This window comes from Schistocerca gregaria, chromosome 2, assembly GCF_023897955.1.
Source record: "Schistocerca gregaria isolate iqSchGreg1 chromosome 2, iqSchGreg1.2, whole genome shotgun sequence".
Lineage (NCBI taxonomy): Eukaryota > Metazoa > Arthropoda > Insecta > Orthoptera > Acrididae > Schistocerca > Schistocerca gregaria.
The window spans coordinates 24951216-24972185 of record NC_064921.1 but is presented as its reverse complement, the minus strand read 5'-3'; the positions used below and the strand labels follow the sequence as shown (position 1 = coordinate 24972185).

Here is a 20970-nt window from a genome sequence, read left to right as displayed (position 1 = left end):
AAGCAGTAAAGGAAACAAAAGAAAAATTTGGAGTAGGTATTAAAATTCATGGAGACGAAGTAAAAACTTCGAGGTTCGCCGATGACATCGTAATTCTGTCAGAGACGGCAAAGGACTTGGAAGAGCAGTTGAAAGGAATGGACAGTGTCTTGAAAGGAGGATATAAGATGAACATTAACAAAAGCAAAACGAGGATAATGGAATGAAGTCAAATTAAATCGGGTGATGCTGAGGGAATTAGATTAGGAAATGAGACACTTAAAGTAGTAAAGGAGTTTTGCTATTTAGGAAGTAAAATAATTGATGATGGTCGAAGTAGAGAGGATATAAAATGTAGACTGGCAATGCAAGGAAAGCGTTTCTGAAGAAGAGAAATTTGTTAATATCGAGTATAGATTTAAGTGTCTGGAAGACATTTCTGCAAGTATTTGTATGGAAGTGAAACATGGACGATAAATAGTTTGGACAAGAAGAGAATAGAAGCTTTCGAAATGTGGTGCTACAGAAGAATACTGAAGATAAGGTGGATAGATCACGTAACTAATGAGGAGGTATTGAATAGGATTGGGGAGAAGAGAAGTTTGTGGCACAACTTGACTACAAGAAGGGATCGGTTGGTAGGACATGTTTTGAGGCATCAAGGGATCACAAATTTAGCATTGGAGGTCAGCGTGGAGGGTAAAAATCGTAGAGGGAGACCGAGAGATGAGTACACTAAGCAGATTCAGAAGGATGTAGGTTGCAGTAGGTACTGGGAGATGAAGCAGCTTGCACAGGATAGAGTAGCATGGAGAGCTGCATCAAACCAGTCTCAGGACTGAAGGCAACAACAACAACAACAACAACATGGCGGCTCCTCGGTTTTCTCGAAAACCGAGTAGCCGCCAGCACGAGCCATAGGAGGCCAAAAATTCTGAAGATGGCTTTAAAGTAAGCCCAAACCTGTAAGTAAACAAATATTATTGTGATCCCGATTGTTCATTTTAATCTAAATACAGCACCAAATCGCTGCATACCGTAGACAATGTTGTCGTAATTTGTGGACACTGCAAGGAACACCACCATTTTCCAAAGACATTTACAAAAAAACAGAGCCAAAGAAGGAAACATTACTTATGCATTACCATAAAATTTAATCGGAAAACCTTGATAAATTCTGAGTTCCTCATATTTGTTATTGAACATTTATTACGAGTTGCCAAAAAAGTGAAACAGAAATACATTACTGAAAATCAAGTCACAGTGAACTCCGAACAGAAAAAAAAAAAAAACAATACACAGAATCGACACAAACGATCACTCACCATCGTACTTAATGTTCCTCTATGTGTGCAATTAGTAATTCAAATTGGTACACGTACTAAGCAAACAGCAGCCGCTCTAAGCTACAGCCGATGTTACTGAAACTATGGAACTCACAGTTGCCAGCCGTTGTGGCCGAGTGGTTCTAGGCGCTTCAGTCTGGAAACGCGTGACCGCTACGGTCGCAGGTTCGAATCCAGCCTCGGGCATGGATGTGTTTGTTGTCCTTAGGTTAGTTAGGTATAAGGAGTTCTAAGTTCTAGGGGACTGATGTGAAGTCCCATAGGGCTTAGAGACATTTGAACCATTTGAACTGTCAGTTCCTTAATTAGCTTGCCACCACTTAGTACTATGTCAGCAGACACTTAATGCAAACTATGACTGTTGTTACAGGCACTAGCCTAGCTTCAGTTCAGAGTGGGGCTTACTGTTTTTGAAATTAAACAGGTACTAGCAATAACTTAAAATCAAACTCGAGGTACGACTTTACAAAAGACACGTTAGGACCGCCACTGCAGTCCAGAAAGAGGTTTAGCCTCTCGCTCCTGGATAGCCAACATCCTATCTACTACTACCCTCCATGCAGTGGCGAGAATCTCAGTCACGCTTTGAGCCTCTCGCCCTCAGGTGGCGTCATCCAGCATCTAGGTTAGATCACACCACACAACAGCAAGTGCTCTCTTCAGTTAATACACTTCTCTTATCATCTGATATTACTGTCTAATGAACATTTGTTTTGATGACACTTCTGTGACTTTACATTTAGTCATTCCATTTTTTTCTGTGTTCTCCTGAATGACTTCGTCTTACATGCTACCACTGCTACTGTCGTCTGTCTCGCTATTTATGTGCATCGTCAGCTACGTTTCTCACCGTATGTAACCGTGGTCTGCTGGTATCCCTTCCTACAGCGCTCCAGATCATCTGGGTGAGTCCGTTTCACAACGTATGCTACCTTACTGATTGCGTTGTCTCGTGTGTGCAAATCGTTTTTCCTGCGAGCATTAATGGTCGCAATATAGAGGTGTGTAGTGGGGCCCCTCTCCCCGTCCCCTCCCTCCCTTTCTCTCTGTCTCTCTAACTCTCTCTCCACAGCCGGAATCAGTTTGCTGACGAAGGTTTACACGCAATAGCTGGGACCTGTTTATTCGTAACCTAACTACAGAGAAGAAAATTACAGCTTAACGTGTAATCCGAAACGCTTGTCGTTACTGGTAAATCTTCACATGAATAAAAGGTGTGAAGCTTCGACGAGAGTGAAATATTCCGCAGTCCGACAAGGTTTCGATCCCACTATCTTCTGGAGAGCACGTTGAACAAATACACCAGTAGGTCCGGCACCAATACTTGTACTGAAATTGCGGGCGTATGGAATATCGTCTCAGTAATGTCAGAGGATTCGTGATTTCCGGTTTGAGCGGTCACAGCTCGTAGCAACTGACGGAAAGTGATTTCTGGCGTTCGCCATGGTGGTATTATAGGTCTTCTGCTATTTCTTATGTATATAAACGAATTAGGAGATAATCTGAGCCGCCATCTTTTTGGTAGATGGTACTATCATTTATCTTCTACTAATGTCATCAGTAGATCAAAAATTGCAAAACGATTTAGAAAAGATATCTGAATGGTGCATTAACTGGCAGTTCACCCTAATAACGAAAAGTGTGAGTTCATCCACATGAATGCTACAAAGAATCCGTTAAAGTTCGGCTACAAGAGAAATCAGTCAAATCTAAAGGCCGTAAATTCAACTAAATTCCTAGGAATTACAATTACGGACAACTAAATAAGAGAAAAGACTTAGAAAATATTGTGGGGAGTGCTAACCAAAGACTGCGTTTTATTTGCAGGAGACTTGGAAAATGTAACAGATCTAGTAAAGAGACTGCCTACGCTCCGTCCTCTTTTGGAGTACTGCTTTGTGGTCTGGGATCCTCACCAGATAGGATTAACCCTAGGACGCCCAAGCATTTTTTCTATCTTGGATGCCTAAAGGGGGGGGGGGGGGGGTCGTTGGCGAGTCCACAGTTATTAAATAAGTTTACAACTTTCAAAATGGTTTATGTATTTTAACTAAGGCGTCGGTTTATAAATGTTATTAATTGTTATAAATTTCGGATTGAGTGAACAAGAAATTGACATATTACATTAGAAAATACAGATGTGTTCATATACAATAGACTACTCGGAGTCCTCAACTTCAAGGCAAGAGACCCACTTCACAATATTTTCTGAATGTGTGTTACACACATGTTTATGACACTGTCCAGAGTACTGTTTTGGTTTTGCTTAGATTGTTGTACTTCTGCCTCTTTGTTTTAGCTTCCCTTACACAAATATGGCACCGTCCCTTCCTTGCAGGAGGCTGACGTGCTTCTGTTGTCACTTCTTTGATTTTCTTTTGTAGAACAGTCTCCATTGATTGAACTGTTTGGTTAGATAACCCTCTTGCATTTGCACTTCTTTCTTCTACCTGCAATTTCACTAGTTCCATCCCAGCTTGCAGAAGATAAAGTTTCCGTTTCTTGTGTTTCTTTTTATTCCATCTTGGATGTTGCTGGTTGAATATGGTGGTTACATTGATAACACAAATCTCGATGAGAGAGTAAAATACAGATAGAGGCCATTGCTTTGTTCCCCTCTTGCAGGTGTACATACGCGCCATTTGATCAATGGTATCAATTCCACCTTCAGTGTAATTATAATATGCAATTACCTTGTTTTTTTTTTCTTCTCTCCTCCAACAGAGCCGTTATCTTGGCGCACTGTTGACAAAATCAGTAAGTTTTTACTTGGTTTATTTTTTGCTTTGTAGGCCACCAGAATTACTGGGGGCCTACCTTTTGATGGGTCTGTGAACAAGAACATTGATGAATATAGCTCTCGATTTGATGTGTTCTTCATTATGACTGGAATATGCTTCTTGTTTGACTGGAGAGTTCCTATTGTAGTAACTTTTTAGTCTTGGTATAACTCTTCCGCCAAATCCACTGATGTGTAGTATCGGTCTGTAGCAATATTTCGACCAGTATTTTTCACAGGTGCTACCAGACGTTTGACGACAGCTGCTGAATCCCGTTCTTCGTTCGACAAATTCTGCAAATTACCTGCATAGGGTTCCATATTCAAGATGTATCTGTCAACTGCATCAGACTTCATGCATATAAGGATGCCATACTTCCTCGGTTTATCCTTCATAAATACATTGAAGGGGCAGTGCCCTCTAAACAAACATTGTTGTAGAGATGAGAAATAAGAAATCCTACTAAGGGATATTTTTTATAGCATGAAAGGCCAAGGGGGTTTGTTGGACCCATAATAAGATTTTTTTTTTAAAGCAGGAATTTTGTATGAAATATATTGACTCTAATGTTTCATAAAATAGCCAACAAACAATAACTCAAAGGGAATATGTAGTATGAAAGTTACTTGGTCAAAAGCAGGCGACATATAAAAATTGTGGGTTCAACGAACACCCCCCCCCCCCTTAGGCGTCCTAGGGTTAACAGAGTACATAGACATAGTTTAAAGAAGGCAACATGTATTGCATGATCGAGAAATAGGGGATTTGGGTGGAAATCATTAAAATAACGGTGTTTTTCGTTCGGTGGAATCTTCTGACAAAATTTCAATCACGGAATTTCTTCTCCGACTGCGAAAATATTTTATTGACGCAGACCTACAAAGGGAGGAACGATCATCATAATAAAATAAGGGAAATCATAGCTCGCTCGGAAATATGTAGGTGTTCATTTTTTCCGCGCGGTATTCGAGATTGGAATGATAGAAAATCGTTGTGAAGGTCGTTTCATGAATCGTTTGTCAGGAACTTGAATGTGATCTGCAAAGTATCCATGTAGATGTCGGGTACTGTAAAAAAGCCAGATTCGTGCCCTATCAATATACAAGTAGAACGATTTGTCCAAAAATATATATTTTGTAATTTCTTGTGAAATGTTGATCGGCGGGCGCCACACAACAGTGGGTGATGTGTGTGCAGCGGCAGCCCCCTCTCGGTAGCCGGGGTTCCCGACGCGGTGTGAGGGCGGCGCTCCTGCCGGCCGCTCCTCCAGCGGCAGCTCGACGCCGCAGCGAGGGGGCGCCGACTGTCCCCTGCCCTGCGCGGTGAGTAGTACAGCCACCCAGTACTACACTTGTACCGTCTTAGAAACCAACATGTAGCGTGGTATTAAAAAGGGCCCCTTGTATCAGGTTCATATTTTGCGTAGATCTATTGGTTTCTTAACGTTAACCTTTACTAGGCCTGAACTTGTGTTCAAACATTTCCACTCTGCCGGGCCCTTCTACTGCATTCACCCGAAGCCCATAGCAACGCACGAGCACCGCATTTCTCTCATTCTGTGATTTGTGATGCATTTACCTCCACCCACTTACCCACTTACTACTGTAATTATTTTGGAGAAGAGGATTTGGGACCGGATTCTTCTCTATTGACAACTAATGAGGAACAACCGACATTTGCTAAGGAACAACTGCCAACTGCTACCGAACAACCGACAACTGCTTCGGAACACGCGACCATGGTAGTAAAAGGAAATGTACAGGGCGGGACGTCTTAATTACGACGAAGCCTGTCCACGAACGCTCTGGCACACATTTGACAGTTCACGCAGAGCGGTATTTTACCAAGGATGTTGGGGAGCTGTTCAGTGAAACAATCCGTATCGTACGGCAACATCTCTGCAAGACACCAATTGAGTGCTTTTTTTTTTGTTAATCTCATTTTCCTCTATATTGTTCGTTGAATTCGTTTGGGGCGGACGTCCGATGGCACCCGTTCAGGGTCTTCGTTGATTCGTTTACTCAGTTTTTTTGTTTTTATTTTGATTTTTTTTATTACTGAGGGCAGCTAAACCTCTGACCGAACACACTGAGGTACCGTCGCAGCATTATCTCTGTCACGCTCCCAATGAGACCCACCTTACCAATTCATTGTCCATACAACATATTTGTAGTGCCATGACCACTAGACTCATTACTGACAGCAGTCAACCTACTGATTCCCGTAAGAGTTTGAGCAATGTGAGTGCATCCACACAGAATAAGATCATGTCCGGAAGAACAGATACCATCTTCTTACAGATAAGGCTTGCAAGTCATTGATCTTCTTCAGTACGGATGAACTCACATTGGTCAAACTCTTACGCGAATCGGTGGATTGACTGCCGAGAGTAATGAGTATAGTGGGCAGGGCACTACAAATGTCGTGGACAGTAAGTTGGAAATGTGATTCTCACGGGGAGGGTGCTACAGATAAGTCCCTGCAGTCGCACTATCCTCCGTGTCCTCGATGTCTCAGCCAGATAGAGCGTCTGCCATGTGAGGAGAACATCTTGGGGTCGAGTGCCGGTCGGGGCACACATTTTCAACAGTCCACGTTATCATATCACCAATGGCATCTGTTCTTTAGGACATGTCCGAAAGAACAGATACCATTTTCATATGATCATATATTCACAGCAAGGAGCTTCCCAAATGTAACAAGGCAATGACGAGTTTACCCACCTCTCGCCCTCATGCAAACAGTTATTCGGGTGGTCACTCATTGAAAGAATTATTGAGTGTCCTCTTGAGGGATATGATCCCGAGAGCGTCCTGCCAACAGTGCTCCAAGCGTTCTCATTTCTCAGATGGGGCGAGTTCAGACCAACTTTCCGGCCGACATTGGGTTTGGCAAGCACGAAGACAAGCAGTAGGAAACCTAACCGTTTTTGGGTGCGTGTTATCTTGCTGAAATGAACGCCCTTCCAGGAACGACAATACCGTCAACGTGTCGCCGTACTGTAAGTGTGCCGCGGATGACAACCAAAGCTGTCCTGCTATGAAAATAAATGGGATGCCAGACCGTCACTGCTGGTTGTCGGGTCGTAGTGCAAGCGACAACGGTCATCCCACCGCCGTCTGGGCCATCTCCAGAGTCGTCTCGTCTCCACTGGTTATAGGGGCGCGAAGCGGGGTTATCACTGGAAACAATTCTGCACCATTGAATGGATTCCAGACCGAGACGCCCCAGAGAGTGGTGGGATGGAAACCTGACTGTCGCGCGACGTACGACGCGACAGCGAGGAGTGATGGTCTGCTATGCCTCTTCATTCCATAGCAGAAACCCTTTGAGTGTAATGTGCGGAACTCTTAGAACACAAAGGTACAACGATGATGTTCTATGGCCACTTTTGTTGCTCTTCATGGCAAGCCATCCTGTGGAAGATAATTCCCGCCTGCACAATGCGAGAGTTTCTGTTGATTGCCTCCGTGCTTACCAAACCCTACCTTGATCAGCAAGGTCGTCGGATCTATCCGCAAATGAGTTCTGAAGAAAAAAAGAAAAAAGAAGATTACTTGTGAGTGAGATTACCTGTAAGTGAGCGGGGTACGTAAGAGAGAAAGTTATTAACAGAGTTTACAGAACTGGACTTGGTCTCGGAGAGAGAGAAGGAGGGGGGGGGGGGGGTTTGGCACAAGTTTTTCGGAGCGGAAAAATCACAACTTTTAATATAGCTCCAAAACGTTGAGCTAAACAGGACAATGAAAGTTTTGCATTAATGGAGAACAGTGAGAAGAATTTGGAAATATAAATCATTCATAAAATCTGTTGTCTTACTGCAAATTATCTACGATGTTGTGAAACAAATGGCAAATGAAGCCCTGGAGTTGCAAATTCAAAATAGCAAAGCTTCCAAGTAGCAGTCTTGCCAACTCAATTTCTACCATGCACCTATGCAATACTTAAAATGTACCTACTTCAGCTTGTAAGCACCCATACAAACGGAAACTTTATAATATAGAAATAAAGATAAATGGAAGCATATGATGGCGTAACAGTTGCTATACAGCAACATTAGTCATAGCAGTATCGCTGAGAAAAACACTTCGTAACAAAAAATAAGTAAAATATGAACACCCTATCACGTTCCATAGGTCTGTCGGTCCCAGAATGATTTATTTTATGCTTCCTCCAACACTCCCTCTCCTTTTGATTAGCCATTAATATCATTGACATTCTTCTTCTTCTTGTCACGTTCGTCTAAATTATTTTTTTCTGCTTTATCTCTAGCTTCCTTTTACGTCTTCCATTGTTTCCTGTTCTTTTCCGGTGTAGAAGCCATAACCAATACACATTAATATTGAGATCATACGGAGAAACCTTTCAAACTTGGTTTTGGAGCTGAAGGAGCTAACCTGCGCTTCACGCACCGTTAATCCAGTTTCGTCGTATTTCAAACTGTTTGTGATCCAACAACTTTATTAAGGATTTTACTGTCATTTTTCTCTATAATAAAGGGAAGTGCTTTCAGAATTGCTGGTATTGGGCCGTAAATCGAGGTCGTGGCATGACGGACGCCTCTATATCCGTCCACAGGCGTTTTTCCTTTATCTACTACGGCCACACTAAATAGGCGATGGCAATTTACACACTTTTTCCCTCAAATAAACTATTTATATGTAAGTTACTCGCTACCGTAGAACTTTCCACTTTGTACATTAGAAGCGCCAACGGTACCGCCGGCAGCGTTGTACGTAACTGTGCCGGTTGGTACAGGTCGCGCGTCACACCTGTTGTTTCGGTACTGTCATGCGGTCTCCACAGCCAGCTGTTGACACTTCCATTGTAGAGAAACAGTGTTGGCTTGCTTTGTTTATTAATGGACTGCAATTAATAATTCAGCAGCGAGTGAAGTGTGACACAGTGGTAGAACTATGGTTTGTGTGATTGATAAAGGTCTGTACGTGCGGCGCTTCTTGGAGACATATTTCATTTGCCATACACAATTTATTTCTACCTGTCAACTTCAAACAATAATCATCTAGCTGAAAACATTCTGCCAATGCTCTTAGCACTCGTTTTAGACTTTCCGGTGAAGACCACAGCAGAGCAACGACCGTGTTGGAAGTTAATATTTGTTCATTCATCTGTCATTGTGCACGGATTAGTAGTTTAATGTGGAAAGGTTTTCTGATTGTGACGTGACTTGTTTTTATCAGGGAACGTGCAGATGTAAACACTTACAATGTCTGACGGCAGGAAGCTTCTATCGAGAAGTCAGTACAGGAACAGACGAGATGAAGAAGAAAATGTAGATAAAAATAATATTTTTCGTTGGATAATTTTTTTCAAACTAAGGAAGGTTCTGGTCAAAATTATTCAGCCGCGAATGCAGTTGCTGAAATGAATCAGGGGAAGCTTTCGGTAGTTGAAGACGGACCTTCATCGTCACTTGGTAAGTCGGATATGGTGTGCGACCTCTCTAAGGAATCCGGAACTGTTTCAGCTCAGAGTAAAACTGCACATCTCTCAGTCAGATACTACAAAACGGCCAGAGAAAACACGATTTTGTTGATACAGCCTTTGTTATAAGAGTTCCTCCAAAACAAATAACGGAATTTTGGAGTTAGAAAAGACTTTGCAGCAGAAACAAAACCCGACATGTGCACTTTTTGAATACGTTAGTTACTTTCAGTGAACAATTTCATCATTGCAAAAAAGTTAATTTCTATTTGTGGTAGTAAACTAACGAAAAAGATTCATCCTTAGTTAGTAGCTTCAGGTGGTAACAGTACGCGGTGCTACATTTCTGAGAATTTACCTAGCCACGGTACGTCCCAAGTTATTAATTGGAAAATGTGATTCAGTTCACGTAGAAAAAATTAAGAGAAAAATGAAAGTATTCACGTGCTCCAACAATAATTTATAAATAAATATCATCTTTACTGAAAGCAACTAACTACTGCTGCATACTTTGGCACTTTACCCCAGATATTCGTGGTGTAAGGAAATAACAATCATAGTGTGCCTACGTCAAAGTGATTTTTACTGATGTTGACACTTCTTATACAAATATTAGTGAACATTTTCTGGGCTTTGTTTCTCTAAGAGATACACAGGTTTCGGGCCCACAGAACAATTAGAGGAAATTAAAATATCTTTAGACAACATAAGACGGGAAGGATATGATAATAGTTCTAATATGATAGACGAGAACGTACGAATACAAAAGTAGATGTTACATATGAATCATAAGGCATTTTATGTTCCCTACAGTAGTCATTCCCTTAGTTGTGAATGATGGTGCTAACGTGTCCAAATACACAGTTTCTTTCATTTGTTTGGCGAGAAAATTCTGATTTATTTTCTGCTTGTATTCTACGCTCGGCGCCTTGAATGGTCATATATCTGCCCTAATGTTGAAGCCATAGAGTTGGGAAAGTAAGACTGACTCAGTCGCCATTCTTAAGTATAACGTAGGAGAGGTCTATGACGCACTGGTTGAAATGAACTAACACGACGGGAACACGGACAGAATGTTGGCACATCCGGCTGGCAGTGTGGCAAAACTGATCCGGGATTTGGTGCCCCTTTGGTCAGTTGCATATTAATGTTGTCAGCAAAAATCTATAAAGTTTTACCATAGTCCTGCATGTTTCCACAGGTATTACGAAAACTATTGACAGAGTGCTGTAACTGCTACGGGGGGGGGGGGGGGGATATAAAATTCATACATTAGCTGCTACGCGTTGGAGAACTGGTAAACGAACTAGAAATGGGAAACTAGGTAATACAACACAGATAAGAAAGAGACGGATGAACGAACAGTCCCAGCCTCAGCCAGAAGATAATGAAACTGAAGGTCCAGAAATACATTACAAAATAGATTTTTACTTACAAGTCCTAGATCTTAAATACATTCTCTCAGTGTCTTATACAGAGTCAGTAACAGAGCACCTCATGTTCCTGCTGCTAAGAAGGCGTGGACGCCGTTCATTTGTTGTATATTTTTACGAGCTTCCAGCACAAGCGACGTATTTATTTACAGATACCTGTCTAGTCGGTTCTGTGACTGTGTAGGCTGTAGATTCCTTGACTGGCGTCATCGGGTGGTGGGTTTCCGGGTTCCGCTAAATAGGTGAGCAGTCCACTACACACAGTAAGTAGTTGTAAATTCTCGTAGCAGTGTTGGGAAAGAACCAAAGCTCCAAGCCCTAATTGAAAGCACTGAAGCTCAAATAGTTACATTAGCAGGTACAGAAAGCTGGCTAAAGCTGGAAATAAGTTCAGCAGAATTTTTTTCTGACGAGATAACAGTGTTCAGAAAGGATAGATTTAATGTAATTGGTAGTGGAGTACTTATTGCTGTCAGAAGTAGTTTCCCTTATAGTGAAACTGAAGTAGACAGTTCTTGCCAAATAGTGCAGTTAGAGGTTATATTTGACATTCGGGCTAAAATATTAATTGGGTCGTGTTACCGACCCCCCGACTTAGAATATATAGTCGCTGAACAGTTAGAAAAAAACTTGACTCTCGTTTCAGATGTGTACCCCAAGTCATACAATTATAGTCGGTGGTGACTTTAATCTACCCTCGATATATTTAAAATTATAAAATTATACGTTTAAAGCCGGAGGCAGGCATAAAACATCATCCGAAATTGTACTGAATGCTTTCTCAGAAAATTATTTTTAGCAGTTTGTTGATGAGCCCACTCGAAGCGTAAGTGGTAGCCAAAGCATACTTGATCTATTAGCAACAAATAATGCTGGACAAATAGTGAGTATCGTGACGAATACAGGGATTAGCGACCACAAGGCAGTAGCTGCTAGGCTGAATACCGTAACTCTTACAACCATCAAAAAGAAACGCAAATTATATCCATTTAGTATCGACAGCAATTGAGAGATACATATCACATAAATTAATAAGTGATGGTACTGATCCCCCATGGTACACAAAACGGGTCAGATCACTGTTGCAGAAGCAGCGAAAACAGCATGCCAAATTTAAAAGAACCCAAAATCCCCAAGACTTAAAAAGTTTTGCGGAAGTTTGAAATATAGCACGTACTTCAGTCCGAGAAGTTTTCAATAATTTCCGCAACGAAACTCTGTCTCGAAATCTGGAAGAAAGCACACCAGTGGCAAGACCCAATCAATACCTTCACTGCGCGATACAAACTTTGAAGTCACTGATGACAGTGCCACTAAAGCAGAGTTATTGAACTCGATTTTCCGAAACTCCTTCACGAAAGACGACGAAGCAAATGTTCCTGAATTCCCATCAAGAACATGGAAATAGGTATCCTCGGTGTCTCAAGGCAGCTTAAATCACTTACTAAAGACAAGGATTCCAGTCCAGATTGTGTACCAGTCAGGTTCCTCTCAGAGTATGCTGATAAAATAACTCCATATTTAGCAATTATGTACAGCCGCTCACTCACAGAAAGACCTGCACCTAAAGACTGGAAAATAGCTCGAGTCACACCAATAAGCAAAAAGGGAAGTAGGAGTAATTCGTTGAATTACAGGTCTATATCACTAACGTTGATTTTCAGTGGGGTTTTGGAAAAAATGTTCAAATGTGTGTGAAATCTTATGGGACTTAACTGCTAAAGTCACCAGTCGCTAAGCTTACACTCTAATTAAGCTAAATTATCCTAAGGACAAACACACAAACCCATGCCCGAAGGAGGACTCGAACCTCCTCCGGGACCGGGGGTTTTGGAACATATACTGTATTTGAACATTATGAAGTACCTCGAAGAAAACGATTTAATGACACGTAGACAGCACGGATTCAGAAAATATCGGTCTTGTGAAACACAGCTCTTTATACTCATGTAGTAGTAAGTTCTATCGACAGGGGATGTCAAATTGATTCCATGTTCTTAGATTTACAGAAGACTTTCGACTCCGTTCCTCACAAGCTTCTTCTAACCAATGGAATATCGCCTCAGTTCTGAGACTGGATTAGTGACTTCCTGTCAGAAAGGTCACAGTTTGTAGTAATAGACAGAAAGTCATTGAATAAAACAGAAATAAAATAATATCCAGCGTTCCCCAAGGAAGTGTTATAGGCCCTCTATCGTTCCTTACCTACATTAACGACGTAGGAGACATTCTCAGTAGCCGTCTTAGATTGTTTGCAGATGATGCTGTCATTTACAGTCTTGTAAAGTCATCAGATGACCAAAACGAATTGCAAAATGATTTAAATAAGATATCTGTATGGTGTGAAAAATGGCAAAAGATCCTGAATGAAGAAAAGTGGGGAGATATTCACATGAGTATTAAAAGAAATCCGCTAAAATTCGATTACGCGGTAAGTCACATAAATCTGAAGGCTGTAAATTCCACTACATACTTAGCGATTACAGTTGCAATTACCCTAAATTGGAATGATAACATATATAATGTTGCGGATAGAGTCAATGGCAGAACACTTAGAAGGTGCGACAGGTTTGCTAAAGAGACTGCTTACACTACGCTTGTCCGCCCTATTCTGGAGTGCTGTAGTACAGTGTGGAATCCGCATCAGGTGGGACTGACGGATGGCATCGAAAAAGTACAAAGAAGGGCAGCTTGTTTCGTATTATCGTAAAATAGAGGAGATAGTTTCAAAGACATGATACGTGAACTGGAGTAGCAATCATTAAAACAAAGGCGTTTTTCGGTGCGACTGGATCTTCTCATGAAATTTCAGTCACCAGTTTTCTCCTCCGACGGCGAAAACATTCTGTTCTCTCCCACCTACATGGGGAGAAATGATCATCACGATAAAATAATAGAAATTAGGGGTCTCTCTCTCTCTCTCTCTCTCTCTCTCTCTCTCTCTCTCTCTCTCTCCTGAGCGATCACAGGCCCTGTAGACCACAAGCTGCATCAACGATGTGCTTCCACCGCCTACAAGTAAAGATAGAAGTTTTTCGAAGCTCCAACTGACTACAACGTACCTGATGTCAGCAATGTGTCAAGCGCAAGTTTTGGGCTGTCATTGGTGTCGGTTGAACAAGAGCTAGCTAAATGTCCAAATTTTAACAAAGTCATACAGGAGTTTGCTGATGCCGAAGCAGGAAAAATATCTGTAATGTAAGGAAAAGAGATGTCAGTTAAGTGAGGGTCTTCTTTTAATCTGGCCCCCCTCCCATTGCTCAGGTGTGGGGGGACCATCTTCATTGCGTGAGGTTTACCACGAAATCGGGTAAAAGTACGTAAAAATGAAAATATTTTGTTTTAAACATTGATTAAAACACCTAAATAAAACATGTTTATTTAGAAAGTGTATTAAACATTGTTTTTAAAGAGCGATTGAAATGCTTTGTTTTAAACCTGGCATCTCTGATAGATAGACAGAGACAGGACAAAGCGCTCCACGAAACTAGTATGAGACTTTTGAGGTATCTCCGAAACAACAGACCTTTTGTTGTTATATTATATACGTTAGTTGTCTCTGAACCTTTACTTACTTTGCAGACGAAAGACAGCATTATTTGTATCTTCCTTTGAACCGTACTGTTACGAAGCTTTGAACCTCTTATACGGTCACTAAGAGAGTTCTTGTCGATGAACTTCAGATTAGTTTCCTTCTACAAACGATTAACTTATTACTCGTATGTGTTTCGACTTTTCGGCATGCCGTTTAAGAAATGCGTTGTAAGAGTTTTGATACAAATTCATGTTGAACATAATATCGTCAGCTTTATGAGTTGCAGAACATCATGACTGACAAGCAACGATTTGGACCAGCGTGGCAGGGACTCTGCAAATGAGTTCTGGCGCTTGCGCAGCGAATTTCTGATAGCGAAATCCTGGACGTACACGTGTTCAAAGAATACTGCTCAGTTCAGATTCTCTATGAAGACTTGTGGCCTCCTTAATATCGTTAAGGCTCGGGACTATTTTTATGACATAAAATGTTGTATTACATCTACATCTACATCTACATTTATAATGTATATTCTACTAGAAATTATGAGATTCTCATTTACACCCCCCCCCCCCTCCCACCACACTTTCCTTTAAATGACATTTCGTTCAAAACGAAATGCCAATTTATTTAGATAAGAAAATGGTTCAAATGGCTCTGAGCAGTATGGGACTTAACATCTATGGTCATCAGTCCCCTAGAACTTAGAACTACTTAAACCTAACTAACCTAAGGACAACACACAACACCCAGTCATCACGAGGCAGAGAAAATTCCTGATCGAGCCGGGAATCGAACCCGGGGACCCGGGCGCGGGAAGCGAGAACGCTACTGCACTGATATTTCGTGTGATTTTCCCGGGCCCTTCCCCATTTTGGTCTCACGTAATTAAGGGACGCCCACTAAGTGAGTAATCGTTTGTTAATCGTTAATTTTAGTTTTGATTTCTTTACATATATCGTGCATTTTCGTTAATTTACTTAATACAGACCTGCTGTATGGCAGGCCTACATTTGCTTTGTCTGATAGATGCCCATTGTTAAAGATGCTGTTTTACATACTATAGTCTGGTTAATTTTTCCTGTTCCCTCAGACTAGGCCAACAACTCTACTCGTAATTCGTTGTCATTATTGGAATCGTTTCTTCCCTTTTTAACTTCTGCAGCGTATACGACCATCCGTTGATCAACACTGCAGTAATAGTCGTCCAGTAGGCACTGAACAGGGGTGCGTTTGTTTCTTTCTCTCTGTGGTGTGCTACGACTAAGTATCGCATGTGAGAATAAACCTTTATGTAAATACGAGTTCTCACGGAACGTGTCTCTCTCGCACGTTGTTTACGCCAGAACAAGCAATCGATGTTTTTCTTTTTACACCATCAGTCATTTGACTGATTTGGTGTGGCTCACCTTGTATTTCTGTCCTGTACCAACACCTTCATCTCAGAGTTGCACTGCAACACACGTCCGACATTATTTACTGGATATATCCCTCCATCAGTTCTTATGTTAAGTTGTCGCTCTTATCATTTCTGCTACTTCCCATAACTCTTGTGTTTCTTCCACTTACTCTCAATCAGTATTCTGCACTCATTAGACTCTTCATTCGCCGGCCGCGGTGGTCAAGCGGTTCTAGGCGCAGTAGTCCGGAACCGCGCGACTGCTGCAGTCGCAGGTTCGAATCCTTCCTAGGGCATGGATGTGTGTGATGTTCTTAGGTTAGCTGGGTTTAAGTAGTTCTAAGTTCTAGGGGACTGATGACCCCCGATGTTAAGTCCCATAGTGCTCAGAGCCATTTGAACATTTTTTTGAACTGTTCATTCCATTCACCAGATCATGTAATTCTTCTTCACTTTCACTCACAGTAGCAATGTCATCATCGAATCGTATCATTGATATCCTTTTACCATGAATTTTAATCCCACTCCTGAATCTTTCTTTTATTTTTATCATGTCTTCTTAGATGTATTGATTGAACAGTAGGGGGAAAGACTACAACTCTGTCCAACACCCTTTTTAATCCTAGCAGTTCTTCCAGAATGAGATTATCACTCTGCACCGGAATGTGCGCTGAAATGAATCTTCCTGGCAGATTAAAACTGTGTGCCCGACCTAGACTCGAACTCGGGACCTTTGCCTTTCGCGGGCCAGTGCTCTACCATCTGAGCTACCGAAGCACGACTCACGCCCGGTACTCACAGCTGTACTTCTGCCAGTATCCCGTCTCCGACCTTCCAAACTTTACAGAAGCTCTTCTGCGAACCTTGCAGAACTAGCACTCCTGAAAGAATGGATACTGCGGAGACATGGCTTAGCCACAGCCTGGGGGATGTTTCCAGAATGAGATTCTCCGATGCAGAGTGAGAATCTCATTCTGGAAACAGAAGAGCTTCTGTAAAGTTTGGAAGGTCGGAGACGAGATACTGGCAGAAGTAAAGCTGTGAGTACCGGGACTGAGTCGTGCTTCGGCAGCTCAGGTGGTAGAGCACTTGCCCGCGAAAGGCAAAGGTCCCCAGTTCGAGTCTCGGTCGGGCACACAGTTTTAATCTGCCAGGAAGTTTCACTAGCAGTTCTTTCTTGGTAGTCCACTTTTATCATCTCTTCTTGGCTCTTGTATATATTGTATGTTACCCGTCTCTCGCTATAGCTTTCGCCTTTTTTTTCTCAGGATTTCGAACATCTTGCACCATTTTACATTGTCGTACGCTTTTTCCAGAACGAAAAATCCTATGAATGTGTCTTGATTTTTCTTTAGTCTTGTTTCCATTATCAACCTCAGCGTCAGAATAGCTTCTCCTGTGCATGTACCTTTCTAAAGCCAAACTGATCGTCATCTAGGACATCCTCAACTTTCTTTTCCATTTTTCTGTAAATTGTTCTTGTCAGCAATTTGGACGCATGATCTGTTAAGCTGATTGTGCGTCGCACTTGTCAGCTCTTGCAGTCTTCCCAGTTGTGTGGATGATATTTTTACGGAAGTCAGATGGTATGTCGCCATACTCATACATTCTATACATCAATGTGTTAGTCATTTTGCTACCACTTCCTCCAATGATTTGAGAAATTCTGATGGTATGTTAGCTATCCCTTCTGCCTTCTTTGATCCTAAGTCCTCCAAATTTGTCTTAACTCCTGATTCTATTACTGGATCCCCCATCCCTTCTAAATCGACTCCTGTTTCTTTTTCTATCTCTCATAGAGACCTTCAGTGTACTTATTTCACCCATCCGCTGTCTCCTCTGCATTTAACAGTGGAGTTCTCGTTGCTCTCTTAATTTTACCACCCTTGCTTTTAATTTCAACAAAGGTTGTTTTGACTTTCCTGCACGCTGAGTCAGTTCTTCCGACAGTCACATCTTTTTCGCTTTCTTCACATTTTCCATTCGGCAATTTCGTCTTAGCTTCCCTGCAGATCCTATCTGTTTCATTCCTCAGCGACAGGTATTCCTGTGCTCCTGAATATCCTTAATAAAGGGAAACGCATAGTCTCAATATAGATGTAGTAGGGACCAGTGAAGTGAAATGGAAAGAAGACAAGGATTTATGTTCAGATGAGTATAGGGTAATATCAACAGCAGCAGAAAATGGTACAACGGGAGTAGGATTCGTTATGAATAGGAAGGTAAGGCAGGGGGTGTGTTACTGTGAACAGTTCAGTGATAGGGTTGTTCTTACGAGAATTGACAGCAAACCAACACCGACAACGATAGTTCAGGTGTACTTGCCGACGTCGCAAGCTACAGATGAAGAGATAGGAAAAGTATATGAAGGTATTGTGAGGGTAATGCAGTACGTAAAGGGGAAGGAAAATCTAATAGCCATGGTGGACTGGACTGAGGTTGTAGGGAAAGGAGCAGAAGAGGCTATCCATATGAAGAGGAAACGTTGAGCGTTGGAAGTACTACCAGGGCCGTACTCGCCATTGCTCTCCCCGTGGTGGTCATGGTGGTTGTACCTCCGCATCGCACACTCGTCTCTGCTCAGAGAACTAGAAAAACTGAACAGGTTTTAGTCATGTATACGGTGAGACACAAAATTTAATTTTGGAGCTACAATTTAATATGTATTACACTATAAACGTTTCCCTTCTGTTGTACCGAATGATGCCCTATACCAGGCTCTGATCTTAAGTGGGTACTCGAGTCAGAAAACGTATGAGTAAGAGTGATACCTAAAAATAAGACATTATGGATGGATAACATTGTGAAAAAGGCTGACTGTATCCGAAAACAAAGGATGGTGCGGAAGGTGAGGCACGGGTTTGGAAGGGAGGCGCTTAAAATTTTCTTACGGGGCATCAAAGTCCCTGGAGCCGAACCTCATCTCGTTTTTCTTCATTTCCCACTCATAGGGCCGACTGCATCGCTGTTATGTCGGAATTTAATCCTAGTCAACACAAAAATTGACTACAGTAACCTCAGTTAAAGTTAAACGAGGAAATTTGTCATGGTTAAGGTTGACCGAGGTCGGAATTGCTTATGGTCAACGTTTCATTTCCTTAAAAGCGAACACTACAGGCAAATACCTTCAGCAAATGCTTCCTAACAGGTAAATGTATATTATAACTTCAGAAATTAGAATTTCTCATAAATCATTTTCATGATATCGCTAGTCTGCATTTAGCATCCTCAGAACTTCTGTCATCATCACTGCGAGACTAGAAATGGAATTTTGAATGATGTCATATGGGCTGACGAATTTATCACTATCGTCATATAATTCTATTCGAAACAGTAGTTTTCTTTAGCATTTATAATGTGAATGACTTTAGCTAAGAGCAGATAGAAACGTAGACGTTCTGCACTCTCATTTACTTTGATCACTTTTAGTGATATAAAACTATAATATGCTTCCATATACTATCATAAATAAGCACAGGGTACGGTAGTTTTTCTTGTAGTCTTGATCAGTTAATATTTTAACCGTGTTACTTGTACATTGGATGTGTTGCATACCTGCAGGGCGATGCCTAGTTTCCATCGCTTTATTTGCATATGCAATCTCTCTCTTACTACTGTTCATTCTCTGAGAATCGGTGAGCCGTTTATGAACACAGAATATATGAAGGACTGTGTAACCTATGAGAAATTTCGATTCCACATAATTGACTTGTCTGTTAATTAAAAATAAACAGTATTTACAGAAAAATTCTAATTTTATTCGAAAAATGCTGATGTATAACGTGAGAAATAAGGAAGGTGGAGTTCAAATAAAACAACTGCAACTGAAAATAGAAATGCAAAACAAAAACATATAAGACATCGCTACAATACTTTGTTGAGATTATGTGAAACATATTTGTGTTATTCCTAAAAACTTTCACACTTATCAATAATAGCAGGAAACTCTTCCATTTGATCATGATGAAGAGTTGTGTACTGAGTAAAAATAGCATCAATAATTAAATAGATTTTATTTTTTGTGCATGTAAGACGTACGTGCATCAAAAGTAATTATTTATATGGCTATCGAACTATAGTTTTGGTAGAGAGCAGCTCTAGTCACTGAATATACATTTGTTTCATAAATAATAAAAAACAGTACACACCTGACATATTCTTCGTTTCATTTTAGTTTAGTGTTTGTAACGTGTTATCAATCACATATAAAATGATTTAAACATATTTCTCGATCACTTGACACGTTTTCTAACTATGTTGTTCTTTTTATACTTTCAGAAAACCTGTCATACGAGGCGTTACGACAGAGGCCACGGCAGCGCATGCAACAAGCTGACTTCTTCTCGTGCAAGGAGAGGTCTTCTACATCCATGTATACAGGCTCAACTCCGCTTACACGCCACGTTGCCGTCGGCTGCAAGAACATAAGAAACTGCGGCAGTGACATACTTAACATTACCGGTATCTGTGAAAGATACTGCATGATATAACCCCATTGCTGACGTATTGACGCTGAAGGGCATAATAGTTACTTTAAAACATACTATTCTTCATTTTACTCAGAGTGACTGAAATTATAGCTACAGAAAATATCTAAAAGATTTCTAAAACTAGCAAGAAGATATACAGTACACCAAATAAGAAAATTAAAATTTTCTTAGCTCTAGGGAACAGGGTCTATAGGAGCGTCTATTTTTGATGACTGCCTAATTTGTAAATATACTCTTATCAGAATTTTGTTTGAGTATTTATGTAAACAAAGCAACTATAAATGAATAAATTATTTTTCTCTTTTGAAGTGAATAGACTGAAAACAATCTTTTATTCACATTTCTAAGTGTCCCTTGTATAAAAACTATGGCTTAAACTTACTTTACATAACTCACTAGTATAACTGGCAGTTGTTTTACAAGTTTTAAAATATTCCTTAGACTTTTTTTCCTACTGTGATATCTGAAGATGGTCAATTTAGGCCGAAACCGGTTACGATGATGTCATACCCTGTGACTGTCTGGGGTAGAAGGAAAACTACAATAAGTCATTCACTAATCAC

General features: G+C 41.0%; 1 protein-coding gene across 1 annotated transcript in view; it reads left to right on the top strand.

Moving 5' to 3' along the window:
- The window catches only part of LOC126335601 (PDF receptor-like), a 383334-nt gene extending 362656 nt beyond the window's left edge, over positions 1-20678 (top strand). Inside the window, exons 16-17 of the mRNA XM_049999054.1 lie at positions 5303-5427; positions 20196-20678. Coding sequence (XP_049855011.1) covers positions 5303-5345 — 43 coding nt within the window. The 3' untranslated portion in view covers positions 5346-5427; positions 20196-20678. The remainder of the gene's footprint in view (positions 1-5302; positions 5428-20195) is intronic.
- The last annotated feature ends 292 nt before the right edge of the window (positions 20679-20970 follow it).